Source organism: Molothrus aeneus, chromosome 2 (genome assembly GCF_037042795.1).
Source record: "Molothrus aeneus isolate 106 chromosome 2, BPBGC_Maene_1.0, whole genome shotgun sequence".
Classification (NCBI taxonomy): Eukaryota; Metazoa; Chordata; class Aves; order Passeriformes; family Icteridae; genus Molothrus; species Molothrus aeneus.
Window position 1 is genome coordinate 35,271,982 of NC_089647.1, and position 23,611 is coordinate 35,295,592.

Consider the following 23,611-nt stretch of genomic DNA (forward strand, 5'->3'; position numbering starts at 1 on the left):
GCAGTTGAACAAAATTCAGCCTCTGTGATCCCTGCACTATTTCTTTGTTGTAGTTCTCAGGGTGCTCCTTTGGCCCTGTTGTTTTCAGCTGGGAGAGAGGAGTTAATGCTTTGTTGGAGTACGAATCATTTACTCTTCTGGTTACAAGAGCACAGCTAGAATGAAATAATATGCCATGGAGCTTCTGGTTGACAGCAGGTGAAACTAGCATATTAAGTTCAATGTAGTGCAAAATAAGGGGGGATATGATTAGAAAATACTAATTACTAATTACCTTTACCCAACCCTTGTACTGGGAGATTCCCTGTGACAAGGACTTATGGAGCAGCAAGAAGTAATTAGATTTCTGACAGAGAAATTGCTGCACAAGTAATTAAGCTGTCTTTTTTCTTATTGCTAGATAGTATCAGTTATATATCTTATAATAAAAAGAAAAAAATCCATATCAAGTTTCTCAAAAACACAGCTAAGAGATGACAACTTCAGAAGCAGTTCTTTGATTTTTCTTTTTAAAGACCAAAACCAATTGCGCACCAATTGTGCATTCATTAATGCCTTTTTCTGAAGGCAATTTCAAGTAATGAGCTATGAACAAAACCAGGCAAACAACCTGCAGTTGCTGTTTCAGTTTCTTGACATTCCCTTCAATGCAAGAGTTTCTAGCTCTTTGTATAAATACTGGTGTCAGGTCAAGCAGCTAAATAACACATTTTTGTGTAATAATTTTGCTTAAAGCCCCAAAAAATCTCTATTAAATGTGAAAGTAACATCAACCCCTTTATTTTGTGATGGTCATCCTCCTCAACATGTTGCTGATTTGACATTACATTATGGTATAGTTTTCCTCATGTCTGAAATGCTCAGATAAAATCAGATCTTGAGTGGCTAAAATGAATTTTTTTACTAGGGTAGCATCCACATGATACACATTTGGCTATGATAAGCAAACTGACTTAGCTAAGGCTTGAAACCTTTGAACACATGAAGAGTTTCAGAAATATATTTAATTTACTTTAGGAAATGAGTAATGTTTCTTTTAGTATGCATTGGTAGAATTATATTAAAAATCATATCAACCAATCATATTTCAAAATAGTCAGCATCCAAGATTAACATTAATTTGTGCATATCAGCACTTCAAGACATGAAATGCTTAAAAACATACCAGTTAAAATGTATTAAATCACTATGTTTTATGACTATACCATTTCCCAGGACAGAGATGATTTACTCATTATAATTCAGTCTGTCTTTACCTCCTTCAGTGTCACTAACCAACATGCATAAAGGTTGAACAGTATGACCCCTTAGCAAATATAAGTTTTATTAACTTTAGCTCCCTAATTAAAATACTGTTCATTTAATCAATTCTGCTATTACACATTTCTAATATGAAAATTATCAACAACGTTCAGCTTGGGCCTTATTCCTTGAAATAATACATGGCTTTTTTATCTGGTCTTCTTGAAAGTAGTGTATTCTTGCCATGATTTATAATGTCTTTTCAAGGAAGGAGTGGACGTAATTCCACCAGAATGAGGTTTAGTGAGTCCTGGCACTTCATTCACCTTGTCAGTTGCCTTCAGCCTTAACCTCTGGAGAGACAATGGCTTCACTAAAAACTATCAATTCAGCCATAGGGAGGGGGAAATGTGCTGCTGTGTGTGCTTTGTCACTTTAATAGAGTGATAGAAAAATGAATTACACCACAAGTTTACGAATCAGAAGTTTTCATTACTCCGAGTAATACTCTTCCATAATCACTCATCAGTGTTAGCGAGATGGGTCCACCTGTATAAGTCTCTGCTGTGTAGGTAATGTTTTTATGTTCAGATTTTCCAGTTGTTCGAGGTACAACTAAATCAACTGAAATGTGAAGATGGAGAAAAAATCTGTGTGTCTGCAGTGAGTCACTAGTCCTGGGTGTCGACTCTGGGATGATGCAGATAAGTCAGAAAAAGAAAGAGTTAAAAAGAAGTCATGGAAAATATCATACCCACTTGCTGCAGAGAAAGACAACAGAAAGGAAACATCTTAAGTGCTAAGCCAGTACCTTACGGCAAAACTCTATTTGTCAAAGTGTTCATTTCAGAGGAGAAGAAACAGAATTATTTTTTTAAATAAAGAAAATTTTAGGCTGTCTTGACTTTATTAATCAAAATTCTGTAGCTTTTCTAAAGATCAGAAAATTTCAAACATAATGCTAATTTTCATTCTATTCCAAGTGCTTTTAAATTTTTCTAGGAATATACACTGGATCACATTTTTCATTTTAGCTTTAATGTTTTAAAAAGTTAAATTTTAGCATGTAGCCTGCAGCAAATTGGAATAACAATGATGGGGTTTAAGATCTACATTTATTTTTACCTCTTGAATTTATGTTTTTGAGAAGAAAGCATCCAATCTCTTCTCAAGCTTGAATAAAAAATATTTTCATTGTTCCAAGGGTATTTTTGATTCCTTTTCTTAGAATTGAAAGAGTGTCTCATTCTCAAAATAGTCTTACATCAGAAAATTCTCTGATAGCTGCCTATCACTCTCAGAAGCCATATTTGAAGAGAACAGTCAGCCACCCATAGACGTCTTCCATTCTGAATTTTAATAAGCTGTGAGATAAAACAGAGCTTCTTAGTCAAATATAAAATCAGAAGCATACGTCTCTTGAGTGCGAACAGAGAGGCACCCACAGATGCACACAATTTCCCAGCAAAGCCTCTGACTTTTCATGCAGAACTGCAAGCACAGGTCTGTTGGCAATATGGAGTTATTTTTGAGGTTGCCTCACTGTCTATTTTTCAACCGTGTAGGTCATCTCATGAATTTGTCATTTTGCAATGAAAATAAACCTTATATAATTCTTCAGGATTGTTTGACATCTCTTTTTCTGTACTTTGCCTCATTTCTCATTTCTGCTGGGATAATAGAGATCTCGTGCTGTTCCAAAGTGTAAAACCTGTTTTCTGTTCATACTGAAAGTTGTCAAAGCAGAACAAGGGTAAGCATAAGTCTTCAAATATAGAACTTGCAGTCTTAGAAACTGTTTCCTTTGTTCCCCTGGGTAGGACAAGGAGTAATGGGCTTAAAAGAATTGTAGGTTTGATGTTAGGAAGAGTATAAGGAGTAGTTACACTCGGGAAGAAGCAGACTGAGAGGGCTGTGTAATTTTTGTCATTGAAATACTTTGGATAGATCTGAAAGCAGATCTATCCAAAGATGGATCAAGCATGAATTGGTAGAGATGAATCAGTGCAGAAGTAAAAGACTTGAAGGAGCCACTGTCTTTTTCTACAGTGCTGAGGCACAATTCTATTCAAACATACTGACTAACAAAGCTACCTTCCTTTGGCTGTTAATGCTAGTTGTAGGTGAGAAAGAGTAGACCTTTATTTACAGGAAGTAAGTAATTTAATTGGACACATGTGATTTGTCATGACAAGGTTAGAGGGAAGAGATGCCATACAGAGGGAATCTGAGAGATTTGAGAGCTAGACCCATGTGGACCTCATGAAGATAAACAAGGCCAAGTGCAAGGGGCAATCCCAAACACAAGTACAGGGCGTGCAAAGAATGGATTGAGAGCAGCCCTGAGGAGAAGGACTTGGGGCTGTTGCTGGATAAGAAGCTCAACATGATCCAGCTATGTGAACTCCCAGCTCAGAAAGTCAAACTCATCATGGGCTGCATCAAAAGAAGTATGGATGAAGAAACATGTTGAGGGAAGTGATTCTCCCCCTCTACTCTGCTCTCATGAGACCCTGGACTCCTGATTCCAGCTCTGAGGTCCTAGCATAGGAAGACTGTAGACCTATTAGAGAGAAATCTAAGGAGGGCCAGAAGGATAACCACAAGGGGTTCCCTCACAAAGGTGCTAAGAATTCTCCAGGAGAACATTGCTCCATCCTGGCCTGGTGTCACTTTTTGCCATTCATTTGCTGCTGACCACTCCCAGAAATAACAAATTGTTTTGATGGACCTTTGATCTGACCTGACAGAGTATTTTCTAATGCTACATTTTCAGATGTGTAGAAGGTGTGCTTACTTGCCAATGTGCACACTTGGAAATACTTCATGTTTGTTTGCTTCATGCCATGGTAGACATCCACCCCGATACCACCACCACCACCCACCCAAAGAAATACATATCATTCCTGACACAGCAAAATGAAGACATTCTTCCAAATAGGTATAGAGCTTACTCCAATCCCTACTACCTGATTTACATTAGTGACTGTAAATTTGGATGGCAAGGTGCAATATTTATTAGAATCAGGTCTGATAGGTGTCGAGAAAAAAAAAAATAAAAGCATGCAAGAAAGTTTAAAAAGTCAGGCACATTGATTTGCTTTCAGTGTATATAGCTTGTGGAGCCTGAACCACAGAAAGGAAATTATGTTTTTTTGAATCATTGCACAAACAGCCTTGACCAACCACCTCACTGCTTCCATCTGCAGCAGGACCCTGCTGCTATTGCTCACCCTGAGGGTCTCTGAGCCATGAGGCTGCCACAAACGGAGACCACAAAACTCCTGCTCAAAACCAAGTTATTCTTTGCCCTCTAGTCTGCTTTATTTCTAAAAGCTCTGTTTGGATATAGGAGGGAAAACATCTTTTCACTTCCCTAATTTCTTTTACATCTCTAGAAATCAAACCTTTGTTTTGCTGTTAAGTTCCTGGGTTTTTTGGGTAGCAATGAAGATTCTGACTTGATGTTGCTATTTACAGTGCATTTAGTTACTAGATATACCTGCTTCCTTGGGCTACACATTCATACCTGAACAAGAGAACAAAGATAAATCATGAGTGGGCAGCAGACAGTTGTCTTAGAGAAAACAGCTTTCAGGTGAGGCTGCACCAGACTCCTACCTACTATGGATTGAAGAAAAAGGATCAGGCTGTTCATACAGGCTGGGGTTGCACAATTTTACTCTAAAAGTACCTTTTCACCTGCTTATTTTGGAGGAAAGATCTACACATTTATATTGCATTTATCTTCCACAATTTTGTTGTGGATTATGCAGCAAGAAATATTCTAGATAGAAGTATTTTGTCTGATTTATATTTCCCTGAAGTAGCAGAAACAACCAAAATTAATCTAGACTACATTTCAGGTCTACAAAATTTCATATCCTAATTTATTTTACAAGAACTTTTTTTACAAGTCCACCAGTTGGACTTGTACAAAGATAGAAAAAGGCATGTTAACCCACACCACACAGCATACTTTCTGGAAGTAAATCACTACATCCTTTACATTGAGATCTTTCTTCATTCAACAAACACTTTTTAAAAATCTCACAAAAGATTTCTTCTTAAACTGTTAAAAAGAACTAATTTCTCTCAGATTATCTATCTTGCTTTAATTTTCCTTCAGCTACAGTTGCCCTTTTTAGTTACTAACCACCTTTATTTCATATATATTGCTGAGTTTCCTATCAGCTGAATTACTTTGTGGACTTCCTGGAAGTAATCCTTCTCCATATTTTATTCTCCCTCCTTATCCTCATTTTGACTACTTACCTTCTGCTTAGCTCATTTGCTGCAATATCTCTTAAAATCAATAACAATTTCCTCTAATCCATCTCCTCAGGAGCTAAGCAGATATCTTATTAGGGGAGGTGATTTGTGATAGAGAATACCTGTGTTGTTCTGAGAAGAATGGGCACTGCTTCAGTGGTCCCTCTGCCCTCTTGCAGAGCCTCCCTTGAATTGCTCGTGATCATCACACTGCTAGAAGTGGTGCCCTGCCCTCACCCATCTTCATCTGGGCACGCTCTGCAGCCATGGCATGCTTCAGAGGCACGGCCCAAGGCATCCTGAAGCACAGAGCTCACATATCACAGAACAGAGTGAATCCTGAAAATGCAGGAGCTGGTTCTTCATCTTTGCAAGGACATTACAACATATAGAAATCAAGACCTTACTATTTCAAAGAGGATGGAAACTGTGAGGGATGCCCTGCAGTCTAGATTTCCCATTCCTTTGCTGCAGATATTGCAGCCAAGTCACAGTTTTATTTCTGTAAATCCTGGCTAAGTTAAGTATCTAAGAGTCATGTAGAGATTAAATCAGACTGATAAATTTTGGCCATGTTTCTTCAGCTGGACAGCTGAAAATCAGAATCAGTTCTAGAGCCTAAGGACATATTTCTATCTCTGCTAATTTTTTTTATTCGTTGTGTATAATTTTGTCTTTTAGTACCACAGAAAAACTGGCTAATTTTAATTAACTCTTTTTTTAAATCAGATATGATAGTGAATACAGTAGTAAATCTGCATCTCCGTATGCATACATGAACATGTGAAGCATATGGAAGTCCCAGTAATTTCTGGAAGATGAGTACTACTTGTGGGATGTCATTTGGAAGCTGGAGACATTGAGCAAGAAATTTTTATCTTTATATACATCTACCTTCCATTTAGAATCATAGAATTATTAAGGTTGAAAAAGACCTTAAGGATTATCAAGTCCAACTGTTCATCACTAAACCATGTCCCCAAGTGCCACATGCACTTTGAACACTTCCAAGGATCATAATTTCACCACTTCCTTGGGCAGGGAATTGGTTCAATGCCTGACCATTCCAATACCCTTGTCCTTTCCCTTCTCTTCTCCTTTAGGTAGGAATAGTCTGACTGTCTTGCACTTGGAATCACAAATTCTTTACAAAATTTCTGTCTTTTGATTTTTAGGTTTTTACAATAACTATTTTCTAATAATAAACAAATCAACCAGGGGAAGTTCTCTTGTCTAGAGGTAAAAGACACATAGTGACCGCATCTGTGAATCTTGATGTTCTTCTACCCCAAGACAGAGTATATATGTCCCAGCTGCTTCTTGGTAATAATCCCTTGGTAAATGCTGTCACCATCACCATGTGGAGTCCCATCTGGAAAGTGTTAATCGATATAGTATGAAATAATTCCAGCAAGCAAAAAAAAGAATATAATTATTTAGTGCTGTGGTAGTGTTTTCTGAATCCATTTCATTTAGGACAGTAATAGTCAATATTTATAATTTCTGTTGGAACTAATATTTTCTATTTTATTATGAAAAATCATGTGACTTAGCACTAAGCTACTTAGTCATTCTGAGACAAGTTTTGGAATTCCTGCAGATGAAAAGAATCAAACAAAATGATTATTGTAGAGAAATATCACAGACACTTTGTCCAAAGATGAGAAACTAGGTGTTAAGAGGAGCAGGATGAAGGTCGGCATACAACACAAAAGAAAATTTCAGCTGTTGGGTCTGACTAATACATAAAATGAAGAAAACCTGGAAATCATGTACAACCAAGCTGGTTTTATCTACACAATTAATATTCCATGGTTCCTTCAGAAATCTGTTTCAGAGTTATTCTGCTATGTGAACGTATTATTTATTCTCAAATTAATTTATCTATAAGGTATCTCCTGGCGTATGACCTGTGGATGACTGAAGCAGTAAAGACAAACAGGTGAAGCCTGGTGTCCACATCTCAATTAAGCTGAATAATGGTTAAAATAACATTTTTTTTCACATTTGAAAGTCAACACACTTGTCTTTGCATTTGAGGTTAAGGCTAATTCTTCAAGGTGCATGAGGTAAATATTTGCCAAGTATTTAAAATGTTTTCCATGAATCAAAAAGCTCTGGAATGTTACAATCACTAATGACATGCCACCTTGCATATCTGTCAAAAGCAGGCAATGCAATTTCAGAAACTGCATAGAAGGTCAAGAGTGGAGAGTTTATTGAAAAGTATCTTCTTCCTCCCCTTAGGGCTGTAAAGGAAATTTATGTGATATGCATTCCTCTTGGCCAATCCATTTTCTCTTTATCTGAGCATGAAACAGATGCAGTGAGAAATCCATAGCTTAAAAAAATACGAATATTTTTGCAAGGCTTTGGATTTAAAACATTAGGGATGAATCCAAATTAAAAATGGAACATAAAGGAAAGCAAAGAGGAAGTGGAAATGCTGATTAATTTATGATTTCCCATAAATCTACTGTGTGTCCTTGTGACTTTAGTTCTTTCTGTGCATTTGGAAAAGAAACAAAATAATTCTACACTTAACAAAACAACAGGGAAGGATTTTTGGGACAACAAAAGAGTATTCATTAGTAGAGGTAGTGTTTCTTGTAAGCCCATGGCATTCCAGTGAACAGCACTCTCACTACACTTGAAATGCCCTTTCATAATCTTCTCAGTTGAATGGGTAGCCCAGAGCAGCTCCAGGATCAGATGAGGAATGAAAGTATAAATCTTATCCTAGTCCATTTTCCTGCATAGAATTGCAAGAAAAGTTAATTTCATGTCCCTTCTTTAATTTCAGATGTAGCACTTTCCCCTTAGTGCACTCTGAACCATCTGTTCTTCTCAAAATGTTGCATACTGTCTTTTCCCCCAACAAATGAAGCACAAAAAGGTCCCCAGTACAATCTGCTTGTATGAGATCTGGGTTTGTACTGGTGTCACATCCATCATAGGTCAGTGCCTTACATTGTTCTCTACAGAACCAACCAACGACCCTAGCTTCTGACCAACAGGTAAATATTCACAGACAACAGAGCCGAAGAGTGAAAAACCAAGAGAGCACACAGTACATTAAGGTCCTGGAAAACAGATCTTTAAATCACTACAGGAACTCAGATTATCACTGGATAACAATACTATTGTTTTATACCTCATCTATGTCAAGATGTGCTTTCAAGTTCTCTGTTTTTTCTGTTGCTTTGTTCTTTTGCCTCTACCTCAAAACCTAGAGATTAGCCCATAGTAGAAGGACAACATTTTTGTAAGAATGAACATTTTTGTGGAACATTGTTACTCCACAACTTCCCCCACCCTATACATGATTCTTTCTGCATGGCAGAAACACAAAACACTGCTCTACCAACTCAGGGTGACTCAAAGCCTAACAAAAGTTGTCAGCTGGCAAAATTAGTTAGTTTTTATTTGTTTATGATTTTGGTTTATTTTTCCCTGGCTTATAGCTGATTTTGATATCAAATTGGAAACAAATCTGTTGAAAAATACCTATACTAATATATATATATAAAAATATCCTTGAGGATGCTCAAAGATCCTTGGGATCTCTGAAGTGCAGAGCCAAATGTAGAGAGACTATATCTCTCTAGCCATCCTTGTCTGATGCAGCAATTACTGGCTGGGACATATTAACCTATGCCTGAGTAGCCACTTCTCAGCCATTACCTTGGAGTCTCTGGTAATAAATTAAAAGGGTAGAAAAAAATCCCTACACTGTCCTTTTCCTTTCTTTGTAAACACTTCCAGTTCATGCTGCATTTTTCACAATTAAATTGGGTAGTACTGCCACAGGCATGGATACACCCCAAATGGTCAGGTACAATTAAGGATTTTTGTCTCAATCAGAAAGACTTTACCATTTAGGTTTCTAAGAGAAGCTATTACTTTCAATTTACTCAACGGAAGTCATATACCGAATAACAGCTGTCTTATAATTACTCATGACAATTTCCACTGCAGCTAGAAACAGGTATTTTTCACAAAGAAACAAAACAAAACAGACAAAACAAACATAAACTTGAAGCAAAGCCTTAAAGCCTGCTCTCTTTAGACCTTGCTTTTTTTTGAAGAGATAATCTGAATTGCTCTACTCTTATTCACCATCAGCAATTTCTGAAGTCCTTATTCATAAAAGCATCTCAGAGGGCTAAATTTAGAACTGTTCTACATAAATCCCATTAAAAAAAATATGTACAGTTTGGAGTCTGGAGTAGTTAAGGGCCAACATATTTTTTCAAAACAATGCTTATGTGCTTCTAAATTTGGGTACTGCTGCAGATAGTGGACAATTTCTTGTATTTAGGACAGAGGAAGATAGCAAACATCCTATGGCACCAGATTCAGCTAGAGATAGTGGAGGTGGCGTTTGCTCCAATCTACTCTTAGCAACTGACAAGTCGGCTTTTCCACCAAAGGTAATGATCAAGAGAGTCTTTGTACAAGCTTTTTTCTAGAATATGATTTCTCTGAGATACTCGAAATAATCACATTACAAACAAGGGACCTCAGAAGGTCCTATTTTGTTCAATTAACTGTAGAGCAAATACTGATGGCTACATGGAAGTGTCTAAATTATAGACATCTATAAATGTTCATGTGAATTTCACCTTGAGGATCGTGGTCCCTTTGTGTGTCTGTCCAGAAAAGGACCAAGACAGTCCATGGGAGTCCCTACAGATAAAATGTATTAGAAAAGAAGGATAGAGACAGTTGCCATGAATCGGAGAAAGAATTCAGAAATTCCCATCTGAAAATGCCAAAATGTATGCTGATGTCAAAAAGTAAGGGCAGAGACAAGAGCCACAGCTGTTGCCTGTTTGCTTTCCCCTTTGCCCAAGGGGGAAGGGCAGCTGTGTGCAACGGGGCAGACTGGGAGCAGAGGCTGGTGTCCTACCAGTTGGACAGACTCAGTCTCTGAGCTGCCAAGACAGTCTTTGAAGTTTCCCTGGAGGTCTTAACATGACTTCAGGTTTCACTAACACCATTTTACTTGTATTCCTGTAGGGTTCATGCCTGGGACAGCAACAGGTCATCCTTCTAATAATGCACTGAAAAGGCACAGAGTACATTAGTTGACTCCCAGTATATTCCCTTTTGTTTTCAATTCATCATTTTTCCTGTCTTGTTAAGGATCCACTTGCTGAATAAGAGGAAAATGTAAAGATCCCTTTAGGTTCACATCAATAACTTCTTAACTTCTTTGCTTATGAGCCAAGGATTTTTTTCTTCTAGATGAGCACATACTAAGTGACTTTTCTTTTCTTCCTTTGACAGTTAGGAAAGGAAACACTGATATCATAGAGCTAAGAGAAAGGATTACCTATATATTGCCCTTAGGACAGTATGCACATCAACACACTGAATCAGGAAGAAAAGGTGATGGTTAACAAACTTTGTTTCAGGAAATCCTGTTTCAGGCACACCTAGAGGCCATATCAGCAATATTTAACACAGAGTTACTGGAATGAGACAGCCTCAGGCTGTATATGTACATAATGCATTTTAAACCGCAGTGAACAAAACGGTGATATAGATCAAAGATTTTTGTGCCAGCTTTTCCTCACTCATTGTTGCTAGGAGTGGCCAAGCAGACTTGTGTTTGCCTGGCATATCATGAGAATGATGCATGTCTTTGTAGACTTTGTACTGCTATGACAGAGCTGACAGTACTCCCTATCTTTTAGATATGCACAGGTATAGGAGAGGCCATAAGTCTGTGATGTATGTTCTGCAGTCCAGAAAATGTGATATTTTTCATTGTTTTGCCCTGCTGGCTAAAACAGCAGGCTATAACTGCATGGTATTACTCACCTGCCTAGCAGCAAGAACTCCCCAGCGAGTCCCAGGCGCCTCATGGCCATCAGGAGGCCTCTGACAGTCATGCCTTCACAGAAGCAGGCAACCACTCTTGCCTTGGGCAGGTGGCTCCGAAGCTTTCGCAGCAGCTTGTCAAAACTCTGCTCGCCAGCATTGCTGTAGATCTTGTAAGAGTGTGCAATGCAGATCCCTTCCTTGGCTGCCATATCTTTGAAAGCTTCCATTCCACTTTCACCATAGTTTCCTAAATGCAAACAGAAACACAAATGCATATATTAAAATCCATGGCAGCTTTACTTCCTTGGGAAACATCAGATATTTTAGATGTGTTACATATCTGCGGAGAGATCACTGTACCAATCTTAACAATATCACTTTAATCTTTTAATTAGTAAATTTTTCAAGACAAGGTCAATAAATTTTCCTGGAAAATTCACTGCTCTTCAAGAGACTGCATCTCTGCTTAAACCAAAGGCTGTTGAGTACTTCACTACCTGTGAGGATCTGGACCATAATGTGTACAGTAGTGTATATACAAATGGCAATCTCTTCTGATTCTCTTAAACTGACTAAATGTGGCCAAATTCTCTGTGATTTACTTCAGTAAATTAAAAAAAAAAATACATTGAGAATTAATTTTTAGGTGTAATATTTTAAATATATACAAAAAAAGCTCAGAATATCACCTAATTCATAATGCAATCTGAAAAGCAATATATTTTTTTTTAGCTAGAGTGAAAAGTAAAATTTGTTTTGTTGAAGCAAAAACTTCTACTGAAGAATGAATAATGAAATTGAGGATTAGCATTACAGGGATCACTAGAGCGCAGATGAACTCAATGTGCTTTAATATTTTTCTGGGTTTTCTTCCTGTTTGTTTGTTCTGAATTAAATTTCTACCAGTGGGAAAAACTTCATATTTTCTTTCAATATCTTCTTCCTCTATGGGGATAAACTGGTAATAGATATTAACAGACAGATACCTTTTTTTCCTTTATTCTGTCTCAGCACAGACACTTTCTTCACTGCCAGGCCTACACAAAAGTCACAGTGCTTAAACAGTGGATGTACTGATACCACTGACAGTCATCCCGACCAGGATTGTGTGTCTGCTTCCCTGTGCTCCTCCATCTGGCTGTTGAAATCTGTTTCATGTCTCATTTAAACAAGAAGGTCTCTGAGGCAGGAAATCTTTCTCAAAAGTAATGTCTTAAACCCTCAGTAATATTCCACAGAAATACAATCAGTTAATTAATTAATAAAACTGTGAGTGTCAAGTGGTCAAGTTGCAAGAAAGCACTGATCCTTCACAAATTTGTTAGCTTGCAAACAGAAGAATCTGTAAGAAAAATACTCTCTTACCAGCAGAATTACAAGTACCCAGGAGCACTGACAGTGAAAATGCATGTGGAGCAGTGAGGATCAGACAGGGATTTGGACTGTCATCTGTTTTTTTCTTTTGATTTGGACATTGGAGCCATCAAGAATTCATCTTGCCCACCTGAGGAGTCATCCCTATCACTCTGGGGCTGCAGCTCAGAGGTTTTGTTACACTCAGAGCTGAATATGAAAGTAAAAACAGCGCCCAGTTTTAGGATCTTATCATCCAAAGAGTCAAAAGAAGAAAAGAACAACACAGGAAGTAACATTATCTTTCTTTCACACCCACAATGAATCACTGAGACCTTGAGACCACTAAATTTCCAAATTGCACCCAACCAAAATGGCAACTTGAATGTAGGTCTTTCTACCTGAAGGTACACCCTTACCCCAAAGGTCTTTCATTTTCTTCCTTGCTGTGATTAGGCCTAATGGAAACCACATTATCATGCAAATTGTGCCCGGACAAAATGCCATTTAAACTCAGTTGTTCCAGTGCTTCCTGAGAGCAGTAAATCAGGAGTCCAGTGCTTACCCCTGTGTCATGCCCTTAGGGCAAACTGTGTTTCCTGTGGTACATGAGCATCAAGTGATTCCCATGGGATGCTGAAACAGTTCATCTAGAGGTCAAAACCATGGTGTCTCATGAAATATGTATTATATCTGCCAAAGCCAGCCTGAAGGAAAAATTGGGGTCAGTCACATTTAACTCCTAGCAGACCCGGAGGTCTTCAAAAATAAAATTAAGCCATCTGACAGGAAATAAACTACTTTGTCTAAAATTATTTTCATTTAGGTAATTCTGGATCAACATTCAATATTCTATTTCACTTTTTCTAACAGAAAATGAAAAGAACAAGGAAACATTGTCAATCTTTGCCATAGAAGATGTAAGTTTGAGGAAAAACTATATATCTCAATATCCTGGTTTTGGTTGTGGTAGAGTTACTTTTCTTCACAGTAGTTAGTATAGTGCTATGTTTTGGATTTGTGCTGAACACAGGGTTGATAATACAGAAATGTTTTTGTTATTGCTGAGCAGTGCTCACACAGAGCCAAGGCCTTTTCTGCTCTTTGTGCTGCCACACTGGTGAGAGAGTGAGGGTACATGGGAGGCTGGGAGGAGGCACAGCCAGGACAGGTGATCCCAGCTGACCAAAGGGATATTGCAGACCATGTGGCATCATGCTCAGTACATAAAATTTGGGGAAGAAGGAGAAAGGGAGGGGTGTTTGGAATGATGGTGTTTGTCTCCTCAAATCATCATTACACGTGATGTGGCCCAGATTTCCTGGAGACAGCTGAACGTCTCATGGGAAGCAGTGATTTAATTCCCTGTTTGCTTTGCTTGTGTGCACAGCTTTTCTTTACCTGTTTAACTGTCTTTAACTTAAACCATGTGTTCCTTAGCTTTTACTTTTCTGATTCTCACCCCAATTCTGCTGGTAGGGGAGTGAGCGAGAGGCTGCCTAGTGCTTCATTGCTGGCTGGGGTTAGACTGTGACACCCAAAGACATAGAAATTCTGAAGATCTCATTCTCTGTCAAAAAACTGAGTGGAAAATTCCCAGCCAGGTCTAATTTACTTACAGAACTGCATATCTTTTATGTTGCAAATACTGCAGTATTTGCTTGAAAGTGTTATAAGCATTCAAACTTTTCTGTTTGAATTCTGTTATCCTCAGGCCTGGTATAAAGTTGACAATAGGTTTAATTACAGTACTGAAAAATAGCAGGTCTTTTAGAGAGCACAAAGTGCATTAACTCCTTTCCAATCCAATAAAATCTGCTTGAGCACAAACACCATGGTTTCATCAAGCATCGAGACAAGGAGATTTTATGAAACCATACAAAAAGTTATGTGTCATCCAAAATCATAGGAAACATGTTAAACTACCAGGAGAGGAGTACTTAGGAAAATGTTATGTTCTTAACATTTAGAAGAAAATACATCCTCGCAGTCCAAATCTGAGAGTCACTGAGGTCTCCAGCTGGGAAAACTACAGCTCTATGACATGAGCTCAAGGGAGATTTGATAAAAACAGAAAGCAGCTTTGCTTCAAGGCACTCATACAAATACACCAGTGGTGCTCTTGTCTCGCTGATTAACCTCTATGCACTTAATTATTCATAGTGAATTCTCCTGTTGTGCAAGGGTTTTGATGAGGTATGTATATCTGTATGAGCTATACTGTGGGGATAATGAACACTCCTTGATGGAAAAAGAAAATCTTTTCTGTAAAATTTTTTTGCACCATATATTAGCAAAATTTCATCTGGGCTTGCTTTCTGAATAAAACATGTATGTGCATAAACATATACATTTAGCATTGAAGAAATTAGAGTGGGAAAGAAGGTAAGGTATATTCTGTCATTTCCTTGAGGATGTAAGGTTCACAGTGGAAGAGAATCTTCATGCTTTCTATATGGAACTGGTCTCCTCAAGGACATGATTCTTCAGTATACCTGTAGCAGTACTACCAAAACTGCCTCAGCTAGAGCAAGTTTCCATCAATGGGGCAGTTCTCACTGTTCAGCCAAGTCTATGACACAAGAAAAAGGATAAAGGGGCTTCAGGATTTACACAAATGGATGGACAATAGTGATGTTTTACTCAGTTTGTAGTTTCATTTCCAAGTGAAAATTAATTCAGAACTCCTTGGCTGGAAGCAAACTAACATTTTTTGGTGAGTCCCATATGATGAAAGTTGCCTACATCCTGGGAATTTATCCATGTATCTATTTTGTTTCCACTTCTAAATTTAAAGAAAATTCTGAAGGAAATGTTCAACAGAAGGGAGGGATTGATTTACTCTTGCTTACTTCATTCCGATTCATCAGAAAAGACTCCACAAACAACACAAGCTGGAGCTCAAGTATGGTCAATTTAAATTCAGCTCCTCTTGCCTCACCAAACTCCATCTCCATTTCAGTATTTGGAAACTGGCACCTTTATACTGCTACTGGTTCTGCTGGAGGGCATATCACAGTTTTTTAGTTGATGTTCCTGTCCTCTTGAAATTTTGTCTGCAGTGTTGTAATCAGAACTATTAGCAGTAGATGGCTTTTGTAAATGTGTGCTCTTGACAACAAGTGGTATCTGGGTTCTTTTAAAATACCGGCCTGGATCCTGCGTGTTGCCTACCTGAACACCTGGCCCTAAGCCCAGTCAAAAGCTACTCCCATATGTCACTTCATGTTTTTTTTTAAAAAAAAATTACATCATTGCACGAAAGGCTTGTCCCTGCTGCAGAGTTGGAATTTTGTTCAAAACTCAAGCATATGTGTCCCCACCTACAGTCTAACTATAACAATCTGTTGGTTCCACTTCCCATGAATCAGTACTAGAAACTATTAAGAAGCTTAAAAAGAACAGATTGTGCTTTTTTTCCAGATGATGCTTAATATAGTACAGTACATAATAATACTTCAATCTGATAGAAACGGGTCAGGCAAACTGCAGGCAGCTCTTGCTTCCCCTCCTGCCCCCAGCTGAGCCAATTAAACTACCTAACCATAAACCATTAAGATCTTATGTGCTTTACAAAGCAAAACAACAATGTTTTAATTCTTAAAATATTTAGCAATATATATTGACATCTGCCCTATCAGGTTAAAGGTTATCAATAGGAGGTGAAAAGTCTCTACTGTCAAATGAAAGAACAAACTGTGTTTTCTCCTGCCCAGGAATTTTTGGGATGTCATGTATGCCTTTTTGCATAAAAGAGCTTTTTTATCCATAGTTGTACATGCAAATTGTTATCAGCCAGTTCTTTTGTTAAAGATATTTTCATTGACCATAGATGAGCATCAACCTTTAGGAGAGTTTTAAGATGTAGGATTGTTTCTGGCAGGTCACAGTGAAAATTCACAAAGCAAAAGAAGAGGAGCCTTGAGTGGAACAGAAGAAATGCATTATGTCGTTCATTAGGCTGGTAATAATCCTACCTGTCACAAAGCATATTTATTTAAGCAGAAATACTCATTATTTTTCTAGACAAGAAGGAGCAAACCAGAATAATATTCTATGTTGTGTCTGAGCCACAGAAAAGAAGTCAAGATAGGTTAAAATTTGCAGTATATGTTTTGCAAGAAATAAAGGGAATAAAATAAATAAAGATCTTCATTTTACCCTAGTTTCCATTTGCACCAGAAGGATGAACTTTGCAAGAAATATAAAAAAAAAAAAAAGAAGCTTTGGTATAATTTTGAAAATACTTGTGGGTGTAATACCATATATTTATGAAAGGGAACATGTTGGTTGATTAGCATGATCCTCTTCCCAAAAGTTGAAGATATGGGCGTGTTTCCCAAATGGAAATGTTAGATGTGTCCTTGACTGTTACAATTCAAATTAATAATGGAAAAACACCAATAGTACCTGCTACTACCTGCCAGATATTTTTTACATTTTGCTCTTTTGACTATGGGTCTTTTAAGGTACCTCACTATCAAGAATAGGGGCATAAACCAAGTCTTTCGAGCAGCTGGAGCAACCACATGCCACTGATACAACATGATCAAAATCACAGCCTTCTGTGTAGTTATGTCTGCAAATAGAACATGACAATAGAGTGTTACTTTATTCTAAAGGGTACAAACCAAATGAAATCAAAGCACATATGCCTGAAATTCTGGAGTTGTCTATATGTGTTTAAAAAAAAAGAAAACCCAACCTCTTTTCATCTGATCCAAATACTTAAATGATTTTTAGATAGGATTTCAGTTTCTATATTAAATATATATGTGTAATACAATGAAAAATAAAATTAAAAGTTCATTTTGAAAGCAACCCATTAAAAACAACTTAAATGAGAATAGTTCCTCCAAATATATTCTACTTAAATATTTCAAATATTTTCTTTTTCCTTAATAATCACTTGGAAGACTGGGCTGTTCCACTTCAATCATCTTGAGTGTTAGATAGCAACTTCAAGAACTTTGGGCTTTTTTCTCATGATATAGTAAACATAAAAATCTGAATTTAATGGAAAAAAAGGATAAATATGTACACACTTTTGTATGGACAGGTTTCTCCCAAGAAATGACCTCTCTATTGAAGCAGACAGGGAATGTTAGCTGGGCTGGGAGAAATCATCTTTCTGCCCTGCTCAGCAAAGGAGCGCCACAGGGCAAAAATTTCCATAAAGGATTAAATTAGGAGTTTACTACTCCATCCTTGAAATTGCTATACTTGCCTTCTGTAAGCACAGACAATCTCAAAGTGATTCAAAGGAAAAAATCTAACATCTGAGGCCTCATAGGGGCCATCACAACTGATGGCTGCAGTTGGGACTCTGTCCTTAGCTGTCTGTGTGATAGTGGAGAATCACTTACATCTTTCCTTGGGTGTCACTCTTATCTGTTCAAACTAAAAGCTCTGCAAACATTTACCAAGCACTCATAAAACTCAGACCAAAAGGATTGCCTATGTCCCTGTATGTTCCCTACTATGATTCAAGATGTGTCAATACAAAGAAGCGTTAGTTACCATGATATCATGCTTGCTATAAGCCTGATTTCCATTTCTATGAAGAGTTTTGAGGTTTTTAGTTTTCTACATTTGAAAACATTAAATTTTTTTATAATCACAAAAATGTTAGCTAAACAAAGCCCTCCCCCCTATTTCTAATCTTCTTAAAATTCAATCCAGTGAAATAATGTGTGGAAATTATAACATTTAATTTAGATATTGACCAATTTATAATGTAATGTAAGACTCATATTTCTTTCTGCAATGTAAAGTAAAATCAAACATGTATTTTGAATCAGGAAACTATTTTTATTTCTTAAGTAATTATCTAAAATATTAGAACATTAAAAACAAATTTAATGTGTTTAATTGGGAAAATAATTAACTATTTTCTATGAGGATAGGTTTCAGCTACTAGGTATTTTCTGACTAGAAATTCTCATCCAAAGTCTTTTAGACCAGCTCTATTTGTAAGGTATTTGTTTGACTAACCAACTTTTAAATTATTTTAGAAAAGAAACATATAATATACTCCAAACGTAACTGTACTTAATTAATTTAAACAAATCTGTTTATTATCTCCTCATCTGAGATCTCATAAATATCAGTTTGATATCAAAGTCTCTTCTCTCTCATCTTCTCTGAGCTATTTTGAAATAATAAATTAATTTCTCAAGATAATGATGAACTACTTTCACAGTTTAATGCACCCCACTTTTATGTATTTTTAAATTATCACCTCATAACTTTAAAAGAGAAACTCATTTAAACATTGCTGTTATGTGAGCAAAGGGAACAGTGTGGAAGCAGCCTTTTCTGTATGCTTCCTTTGATCCCTCCAGCTGACTGGAATGTCTGCAGCTTTGTGGCTCCTGTCCACTGAGCAACGTTTGAAGTCCTACATGATGCTAATGTCTACTAGAGGATTTAAAGTCTGACAGCTCCGGCAGAAACATGCTGATATCTCGACTGCTCTCCTTGTTTTCAGACTGAAGTGATTAAGATTCTTCTGTACTTTGTGTTTGGGAAATAGCTCTTTCTATCTACCTGGTTCTAAGACATTTCCATTAATAAAAAACAGTTTGAGAATACCTGAGATTGACAGTATTGGACAGGAGGCTGTTTCTTCCAGGACACAAAAGCTAAGAAAGGAGAGGACTTTGCAGTGGGAACTCTTCGGTCTATGATTCTGTATCCTTCATTGTGGGTGTGGTGAATTCCCAAGGAATTCACCTGTTTGGTGTTTATTCGCTGGCATTTGGACCTAGTCCCCATTCTAATTAGGCTATCAGTTATTATATTTCCCAAAAGAGTTGGTCCATTCTGCAAATCAACAACATTACACTTCTGTAAATTCACAAACTGGAACATAACATCATGTAATATTAATTCTTTACTCTACTATGGCTTGCATCTGGTCTGTTTTTGAAGTACACATGATGTCTTATTTTGCTGATGCGGTAGGTGAGCAGTACCAGAAGTCATCCAGCAAAAGGAAGCATAATTCAGAGATTATTCGATTCTGAAGGCCTTCAATTAATCTTGAGTTTTCTGCTAAGTGCCTTTCTCTCTACCCTCTGTCCTCATATGTGAAATGAAGGTAAAAATGTTTCCCTGATGGTCATGGTGCAAGAATAAGTATATTATGAAAAACTCAGACAACTGTAGCAAAAGAGCACCATCTGCATTGGTTAGACTGAATGAAACATGACAGTTTTGCCTCACAAAAACCCACTTTTGCTTTGTTACAATAACAAGCACACCACACTTATTGTAGTAACAATCACTCTTTGTCTAACATTCATTAAAAAAAAAAGCCTAAAATATCCCAACAGTAGCTGAAGTTGATGGCAAGGCTACTGCTAAGAGTACACCTTATTTTCACTCTAAATGATTATGCACATTCATATTCAGAACCTTCATTTGGGACAAGAGTGAGTTTTTTGACTTTCTCAGTATAAACTTGGAGAAGAGAGAGGAATCCATGAAAGTTTAGTATGGTAACTGGAAGGCAGGTTTATTGACTTCATTTCCTGGGAGTGCTTGTCAAAAGGGTTTGAAGGGGGTAATATGAAGTTTCTTGGGGTATATTTCTAATTCTTAGAGTATACTGTGAAGAACAACGAGAAGACCAAAACTGTAGGACCAGCTACATTCTTACAGATGTTCTCATTTCAGGAACAGGTTGCATAATCGTCACTCCTTGATCCATAACAAAGATTGAATTCTTACAAGAATATTTGAAAAATATATTTGAGAATGTTAGGGTAAAGGTGGTTTTTGAAATGTACCTTCACGTGATCTCACTAGGACACTGTGATCCTCAGCTTTGGGATGCAGAAACTGAAGATGGAGAAAATAGAACAGGGTTGAAGTCAAGAATATGATCTTCTTCACTGTGTGGGTGACTGTGCACTGGAACAGATTGCCCAGAGAGGGCGTGGAGTACTTGAATATCACGGCAGATATTCAAGAACCATCTGGACACAATCCTGTGCGGTGTCCTCTGCGATGGCCCTGCTTGAGCAGGGAGTTTGGACCAGATGACCCACTGTGGTCCCTTTCAACCTTACCCATCCTGTGATTCTGTGATTTGCTGACTTTCAGACTAAGCTGCCCTATAACAAAAGGATAATTAGTTACTAAAAACTGCATAATTATGAGCTCTCAACAGTAGTGGAGATTGCATGGCTACCTTGAAGAATCTGTCCAATGCCAAACTAGTCTTTCTCTTCCCTGGTTCTTAATCTGGTTTTTTGTGTTCTCTTTGAATTTGACCCTGTTAAATATTTTCTATCAAATATTGGAATAGCTTCTCAAATTGATATTTTCAGAACCCCTCAACAATTTTTAGAACAATCACCATGTATCAACTTAATTTTTTAAAGATTAAACAAATCCAGTATTCTGGTTTTCTTGTGGCTGATTTCCAATTAGTTTTTGTTGTCCAGACAGGATAGCATGCAATTTTTTTCAAGATATGGTAATTTCCCATCTTATACTTTGCCAGGACAGAGTAGAATTGAAAGACTATTTCATGCCTCAAAAACTCATTACCTCTTTGTGTATTTTCAGTAGGACATTTAGCTTATTTAAAAAGGGAATGACACTGTTGACTCAAGTATAAGTTGTGATCCATTTTAATTATCTAGGTCTTGTTTTCTGCAGAATTGCTTCTTAGTCAGTCATTCTTCACCCAGTATTTAAGCATTAGCATATTCTGTTCTAGGAGCAGTGTCATCCAACATAGTACTCTTTATAGGTTTAATAACCATACTTTGTTTATCATAATTCAAATCACTGGAAATATACTTAGAATCAAGGCAGATCTCTGAGAAGGCCATTGAGCTTATGTCTCTTGTGAGAAAGTGAGAAGTACAGTTTGAACAATGATTTAAGTTCTGTTTTGCACCTAACACAGGTAGGTTGGATTCATATCCTCTTAGTATATGGTTTTAAGATAAAGTTACTCATTCCACACAAAGGATCTGAACTGGATACTAGGTTGACTTGATATGATTTATTTTTAAGAATACATTGTCCCTTTTTTATGACACCAGAAGGAAAGTACTCATTCCTTACAAAAAAATTGTTTATTTTTGCAGAAGTGAAATACAATTGGCTGAGCTCTTTCCTCAGTTTCTCTTTCAAGAAGCAGTACTGTTATCTCATTTCAGTTTTTTGGAAGGTTATGCACCTCAGGTTTTATCTAAGAGAGCATTAAAAATATATGCAGTTATTCCAGAGTGCTAAGGTCCCCTAGAAGGAAACAGAGTAAAAGCCTTATGGCTAAAGTGATCAGAGAATATGAAGCTGTTTTTGACTGCAACATGCTCAAGTTTCAGTAAGATGGCCTCATATGATGTGCTAAACACTGTCATCCATCATATTAGCTTGTTCCTTAATGATCTGAAAAGGTAGTAAACAATGTTAATTAAATCTGCAGATGGCTTTTAACTGGACAGTGTTTAGGATGCCAGACAGGACACAGAAACATTGCAAAGTTTTCTGAAGATATTGTTGACTTGACTAGAAATTGTGCAAAAGAAAAAAGTTCTTTGTCATAGTTAAACCAAAAAGTCTGGGAGAGATCGCCAAAAGAGTCAAAATATTGTATAAAATAAAACATTCAGTTCTGTAATGCTAAAGTTAAATATTTTAAATATTTTAATTATTTGAATTGTTTCTGGTCTTTTTCTTTAGAGAACTTCCATTTGCTAAGAATAAAAAAAATTACTTTTCCTTCAGAGCTGCCATTTGAAAAAAAAACCAAAACATCAGGATATTAGAAACTGCATTCCCAACAATCTCTGAGGCTAATTTTTATCTCATTTTAGAAGAGGCATATACTTTTAAAAGAGGTAGAAAGATAATTAATATTACTTCCTTTCAGATGTATACCCACAAGGCACAACTAGGTCTGAAAGGCTGTGGCAGGAGACTTTCCCTATGTGATTTTATGAATTAATTGTGAATCTAAACCTGTGAGGACTTAGTTTAATTAAAACTAAAGAGCACACAGAAAGAAGAAGCTGGAAATAGACTGAGATGTCAAATGGGCTTTTTTTTCTGTCCATATTTATAGCTTCCTCAGAATTTCATTTTTATTTTTATGTTTTCAAAAACACCAACTTACAAGGCTCTAACAAACTCTATGAACCTGTTAAAGACCTGATATTGCACTAAGTGACAGTTTTCACCAACAGTGAAGCACTTAATTACAAAATGTGTTTTATGAAAAAACACCATGAAAAGGGAGAAAAGAAATAAAAGTAAAATTATGAAAGAACCAAAAAAAGCAACCTTAGAATCTTCATTTATTTTTAAATTTTTTTTTAAAGTACTATGTACAAAAAGATGACAACATTCTTCATGATTTTTGCCTCAGGTTAAATTTCATCTGAGATCCCTATCAACTGCAAAGCTCAAGGCTGACTGGGGAAGTAAAAGTCCTTTTCATTGTGCATACACTTGGCACATTGTATTGACTTCAGATATCAATGGACTTCATAAAAATCAACCCACACCACAGGAGCAGTTGATTTACAGAAATGTCTGACCACAGTGTACTGTAACAGGCAGTGTCCACAAAAATGGTAACTAAAGAAAATTTCTCTTGCAAAGATGGCACAGACACATAACCATATGTACCAGTCAGAAGGAAAGGTGAAAGAAAGGAGATGAGGGCAATATTTTTTATATATTAATTTGTTCATAAAGCAAAGTATTGAGTAGACAGATAGATAAACTGGTATGTATTTATATCTTTAAATGGTGTATTAATAATTATTATGATTATAAGCTCAGCAAGTACTAAATATTTTTTGCAGGTCCCTGCTAAGATCTTGGCTTCACCAAGTTAATCATGACAAGTCAGGGTAAGAGAGCGCCTTTTCTAAAATACATAATT

General features: G+C 36.9%; 1 protein-coding gene across 4 annotated transcripts in view; it reads right to left on the bottom strand.

The window, feature by feature from the left end:
- Positions 1–23,611, bottom strand: part of GRM5 (glutamate metabotropic receptor 5) — a 245,452-nt gene that overhangs the window by 123,328 nt on the left and 98,513 nt on the right. For all 4 annotated transcript variants that reach the window (XM_066544701.1, XM_066544700.1, XM_066544702.1 and 1 more), the window contains one exon: positions 11,344–11,593. In XM_066544701.1, the coding sequence (XP_066400798.1) occupies positions 11,344–11,593 (250 nt within the window). The remainder of the gene's footprint in view (positions 1–11,343; positions 11,594–23,611) is intronic.